Raw genomic sequence first — 5620 nt, 5'->3', positions numbered from 1 at the left:
CACCGACATGTTGTCAACAGAGACACTAAACCGGAAAGCCCATAGCAGCCGTCGCAATAACCAGGCCTACTCTTGTTCTCATTGCCCCGCAACTTATCATCTTTTACGCGAGTTGAAGCTTCACATTCGCTGTCACATGGCCAAAACGCCTCACGTGTGTGAAACTTGTTACAAAAAATTCCCTTCACGTAAAACGCTAAAGGAGCACATCCGCGCTCATACAGCCGAAAGGCCTTATGTGTGTAAAGTCTGTGAAAAAGCGTTCACATCACTAGGGAATCTGCGGCATCATTCGAAATGGCACAATCAGGACCACCCCCATCAGTGTCCTTATTGCTCTTTGAAGTTTCCTTGGTTATCTTACCTAAAGATTCATATCCGTACTCACACCGGCGAAAGGCCATACCAGTGTAAAGTCTGTGACAAAGCCTTCCATTCATCAAGCGCACTAACAAACCATACGAAAATTCATCATCAGGACCAACAGCATCAGTGTCCTCAATGTCCGTTAATGTTCCCCGTCCTTATCCAATTGAAAGTCCACATCCGTACTCACACAGGGGAAAGGCCATTTCAGTGCAAAGTCTGTGACAAAACGTTCAGGTCCTCAAGCAATCTGACAGAACATTTGAAAATTCACAATAAGGAGCAACAGCATCAGTGTTCTTATTGTTCATTAAAGTTCGTGCGGTTATCCCGACTAAACGAACACATCCGCACTCATACCGGCGAAAGGCCTTATGTGTGTAAAGTATGTGAAAAAGCGTTCATATCAGAAAGCAATCTGCGGCAACATTCGAAAATGCACAAAAAGGACCAACAGCATCAGTGTCCGACCTTTCCCAATTGAAAACCCACATCTGTACTCACACCAGCGAAAGGCCATTCCAGTGTAAAGTCTGTGACAAAACGTTCAGCACAACACTTCAAGATTCACAAGAAGGATGAACCTCATTAATCTACATAGTCCATTCAAATATGGGTTTGTATAATATTGAATTTTGTACGATTGCTGAATCAGCGCAATAAAATTAATATTCTGCAAAAATCTGGACTGTGAATGAAATAAGAAATGTTTAAAATAACGAAAGAAAAAAGCAATGAAATGATGATAAGTCCCACCCCTGCATAGGTTTGAGAAGAACGGATTTATCTATAGATAATTACAAAATAACAAAAAATCAGCGAGAAGGGGCATGGGAGCAAACGGTCCTGCCTTGCAACAAAGACTCCCTCCAACGCTCGCGGTCAAGCGGCTTCGTCCACCAACTTGCTACACCCGCCGTTCTCGTATCGCTATCGATGAAATCCTGCCATATCGGTTGGTTCGTCGTCCGCTATTTCCATGACATGACCAGCCCACGGAGCCCGGCGAGGCGTGTCGGCACGTGGTGGCACATAGTGCAGTGCGCACAGCTCGCTGTTGTAGCGGCTTCTTCATTGTTGCTCCAAAGTCGGTGCAAAAAGTCAATCTGATCGGCAGCTCCAAAAGTAAGGAAAACTGGTAGAATTGTGTGTGCCTTCTATACTTCCGGAGCGCTCTGGAATGTCACGAAACGCTAATAATGAATGGATTTTTGAAACATCGAACAAGATGCACCAGGCTTTGTAGACCACGACGGAATCCCTTTAATAAATGGAATACCCCAATTCCGATTCAAATCGGAAGCAACTCTGACCCCAAATCATAGATACTGTTTAAATAAAATGATCGAAAGGAATGCAAAAAAAGCTGCCCGTACCAACTGTCAAATCGAAAAATATTCCCTATCAACCCCGAATCGGGAAAATAACCCATAAACAAGAGGAACTCAACGGCAACTCAAAGTAGCTCACCAGCAAAAAGAGTGACAGTTGCTGGGTAGCTAAAGATCGACAGTTTCTTGGCTTGCCATACATTTTTGCCCAGTTTCTCATAGTGTAGACGACGACGACAGACGCTGTCAAAAATCTTTCGGTAGTTCAAGGCAGAAAACCATTGAAGCAAAGTTTGTTTATTCTACAATTGCAAAGTAAACGAATTTACAAAAGTTCTGCTCAGAAATAGACGATTGTAGTGAAAATGGAAGCTTCGGCATTCATTCAGCAAGAGGACGGTGTTGAGTAAGTTGGTGTTTGATGCATATTAAAAGGTATAACATCAACAGTACATCATTTTCCAGAACCGCAGATATCTGTAAAGACCATCTTGGCCACTCTGCCGAACAAACGGTTGGCACAGAATTGTTAATCAAAACTGAAGTTACGGCACCAGATGGTGCGCACCTTTTGCAATTGATTGACCAACCTGATGATTTTTTCGAGTCAGAGGAAAATCCAATTGCCACCAAATTAGAGTACGAAGAGGTCGATAAGCAGCTGCAAACAACGAATGATGTTATGGGTCTTGAACAGGATGACCTTAACACCCATCGTAAAAAACATAAGCACCACCGTCCTCATTATTCCACAACATATCCAACGCAAGAAACGCCTTACTCGGGAAAGGTAAGTGCGAAATGCGGAAAGTAATTTTAAGATGGTGAAAAAACAAAAGTCGTTATTCATGTTATCCGCAGAAAAGAATGGCGAGCCATAACGGAATTGATGGATCGGAGCGTGTGGTCTACGAAAGAGAACGAGTTCTGGTAAGAGCCGCTTTAAAGGATTATGGAGATGGCCGATAGAGTATTATTGTTTGTCTGTTTTCTGTTTTAGTGGACACGTGAACTGATGTTTAAAGTCATTGATGCTATGCAGGAGGAACCACTGCTGTGGAACACCAAGCACGTGCACTTTAAACATCGTTCCAAGAAGAATGCAGCGTTGAAACGAGTTGCTGCCCAGCTGCAGCTACCAACGGAAGCGGTGCGCCAAAAATGGGATGTGCTGAAAAGTTCATACCATAAAAACCGCCGAGCGCTAGAAAGCCAGCCGGCAAGTACGATACGATGGTTTGCCTTCGACAGGCTATCGTTTTTGGCTCCTGCTGGAGAGGTTTCCGGAGCCTCGGATGTAACGGACATCTCAACAAACAGTGAGGTAACTTTTTTTTGTTCTTATTTCAATTACACTATGTGGCACTTGTGGTGGCACACTTTGAAGTTCGAACATTGGAATTGGAATTGCCACCAGGACAAATTGTGTTGCCTTGCATTCTGTCGATACTTCCAGCGGGACAGTATTGACTCCTCGATTCATTGTCCCTGCGCAAAAAAATATGTAGGACAATGCAGGCATTTACAACCTGTTTCGCTTTTACCGGCTGTAATCCTATTTATTGGTCTAGCGAAAACCCTAGACTTTCATGCCAAAATTCCAAAAACATTTTCAATAACGATTCGAGCTCTGCACAGCCGATAGTTATATGTTATTTTTGATAGGTCTGTTGGATGTTCGGGACAGGGCTTCAATGCTTCGATAAAGCAAATGCTTTATTAGCCACCAGGACGTACGATGTAGAAAAAAAGGATGTTAGTTGATATCAATATTAACACACATATAATATTTTTTCAGAACATGGAAGCAACATACATGGGATCACAAACGCTGGCGGAATCATCATCAGAAAGAGGTACGGCCATCCCACCCACGGCACAGGAAACATCTCGGCCAAATAATCTTTCCGGCGGGGAAATTTTGGAAAGGCTCCTGAAGGTGATCGAAGAGGGGTTAAAGAGAGATAACAACCCTACGTGGTCCGATATCCTGGGGTCGTACGTCTCCATGGCGGTGAAGAATGCTGGTAATCGGCCAGATACCGAAATGCGGCGGCTGTATAAGGAGATCATCCGTCTGATGGAGAAGTTTCAGGATGGCGGGCTGGCAGATATGGGGCCATGACCCTCAGCCATCAGCAGTCATCCGCTATTTGAGTGAATACCCAAGGAGCCACGATCTGTCGAATCGTCGGCGGGCCGACGACACGGACACCAAAACGGACACTAGTCGTCGTTAGAGTGTCCCTTTTGCCGACGATACGGACTATAGTCGTCGTTAATGTGACGAAATCAGTCCGGTCGTCGGCAAAAGGGACACTCTAACGACGATTAGAGTCCGTATCGTCAGCAGAAAGGACACTTCAAAGCTGACCGTTTTGACAACGCTTATTTTATGGCTTGTGAGACTTGTTTGTTTACATTAGAACGGTGTATCGTACCGTGTGTGTTATGTGTGTTTGCCAAACATTCTACGCAGTAGACGGCGACGACGGGTCAGGGGTCAGTTTAATTCGTATCGTGTTGTTTTGTTGGTCGCTTATTGTTTAGCCTGAAGGATGTTCAGTTTCATTGGTAAAAGTACAGTACAGACTACAGGTTGTGTCGGTTTATTCCAGAGAACGTGCACGTTCTCTGGAAAGGGTTAGCTAGGTATCAAAAGGAAGAACCTGAAACAATAACAGGAATGAAGCGACAAAGAAAATCAGCGAAGTAGAACTTTCATGCAATATTTCTTAAGAATCTTAGCAAACGATCGGTATTGGAACGGAAGCTGTAAAAGCAACGAGCATAGGTGCAATCGTGAATATGGCTGCTACTACCGGAGCGCTCTAGAAAGTCACGAAATGCTAAGAAACGAATGGTCTTTAGAAACAAGCATTGAACAGGCTTTAGAACAAGATGCACCAGGTATTGTAGACCACGATGGCTTTTCTGTAATCAAAAGAGAACTCCAAATCCGATTCAAATTAAAAGCAACGCCGACCCCAAATCATAGAAGCGTTTTAAATAAACCAACCGACACGAGTGCCCTCGGGCCACTCAAGCTACCAAACTCACAGGAGCGCCGAAATTCGACGTTCCGAAGCTGTCAAAAATCGACCGATTGTCAAAAGGCAGAATCCAGCTCTGTTTAATAAACAAACAAAGTGCAAAGTGGACGCTTTTACAAAATCGCTCAAATAAACGATTGCAGTAAAAATGGAGTCTTCGGCATTGTTTAAAAAAGAGAATGGTGTTGGGTAAGTTGGTGTTCAATAAGGATTAATAGGTATAATAGCGAATTATTTTACAGAAGCGCAAACATATGTAGACGGTGCATGTCGACTAATGATGCTGTGGAAGCTCTAACGCGCGACGAATCCGGACAGTTTACCGGTCTTCAGGTAGTAAAATTGTAGCAATAGACATCTCACTTTGTTCCACAAGAAAAACTAGTCTATGAGTATCTTATTTTTACAGATTGAATTCTCTCCAAGAATTCCATCGTATTTGTGCACGATGTGCGGATCGCGTTTGGAAAAGCAAAACACAGCGAAGAATGGGGCAGATATCTGTAAAGACCATCTTGGCAACTCTGCCGAACAAACGGTTGGCACAGAATTGTTCATCAAAACAGAAGTTACCGCACCGGAAACAGCGCACGATTTACACTTGCTTCAGAGGAGTTGTACTGTTCCTCAAGTAAATGAGACACATGAATGTTGTGGCAACCAACCATTCGAAGCAGAAGAAAACCCAATTACAATTGAATTAGAGTATGTAGATGTCGATGAGCTGTATCGGCTGCAAACGAATGCTATACTGGATCATGAACAGGACGACCTGCAAACAAATCCTTTAGAATTGGTCTGTCAGGATCGAGAAGATCACTCTATGTCGAATAACATGTGTGCAGATGGCACAGAATTGTTAATCAAAAC

The 5620-nt window shown here is 43.6% G+C and overlaps 2 protein-coding genes across 2 annotated transcripts; both read left to right on the top strand.

Moving 5' to 3' along the window:
* The first annotated feature begins 2011 nt into the window (after nucleotides 1-2011).
* On the top strand, nucleotides 2012-2511 carry LOC128276489 (uncharacterized). The gene is made up of 2 exons (XM_053014948.1): nucleotides 2012-2103; nucleotides 2163-2511. The coding sequence occupies exons 1-2, from the start codon at nucleotides 2063-2065 to the stop codon at nucleotides 2509-2511; spliced, it is 390 nt and encodes a 129-aa protein (XP_052870908.1). The 5' UTR covers nucleotides 2012-2062.
* Nucleotides 2512-2563: 52 nt separating this feature from the next.
* LOC128276490 (uncharacterized) lies at nucleotides 2564-3881 on the top strand. The gene is made up of 3 exons (XM_053014949.1): nucleotides 2564-2627; nucleotides 2698-3021; nucleotides 3496-3881. Exons 1-3 carry the CDS (start codon nucleotides 2565-2567, stop codon nucleotides 3820-3822), a joined length of 714 nt encoding a protein of 237 aa, XP_052870909.1. The 5' UTR covers nucleotide 2564; the 3' UTR covers nucleotides 3823-3881.
* Nucleotides 3882-5620: the final 1739 nt, after the last annotated feature.

The sequence above is a fragment of the Anopheles cruzii genome, unplaced genomic scaffold, assembly GCF_943734635.1.
Source record: "Anopheles cruzii unplaced genomic scaffold, idAnoCruzAS_RS32_06 scaffold01353_ctg1, whole genome shotgun sequence".
Lineage (NCBI taxonomy): Eukaryota > Metazoa > Arthropoda > Insecta > Diptera > Culicidae > Anopheles > Anopheles cruzii.
Note: the sequence above shows the minus strand (reverse complement) of the source record. Positions and strands in the feature narration are given on the sequence as shown.

What these genes read in the sequence shown, in the direction of transcription:
- LOC128276489 (XM_053014948.1), top strand. Translation starts at nt 2,063, where the DNA reads ATGGAAGCTTCGGCATTCATTCAGCAAGAGGACGGTGTTGA. An exon ending in CAGCAAGAGGACGGTGTTGA is followed by an intron (nt 2,104 to 2,162) that starts GTAAGTTGGTGT and finishes ATCATTTTCCAG; the next exon opens with AACCGCAGATATCTGTAAAG.
- LOC128276490 (XM_053014949.1), top strand. Translation starts at nt 2,565, where the DNA reads ATGGCGAGCCATAACGGAATTGATGGATCGGAGCGTGTGGTCTACGAA. An exon ending in ACGAAAGAGAACGAGTTCTG is followed by an intron (nt 2,628 to 2,697) that starts GTAAGAGCCGCT and finishes TTTCTGTTTTAG; the next exon opens with TGGACACGTGAACTGATGTT. An exon ending in ACATCTCAACAAACAGTGAG is followed by an intron (nt 3,022 to 3,495) that starts GTAACTTTTTTT and finishes ATATTTTTTCAG; the next exon opens with AACATGGAAGCAACATACAT.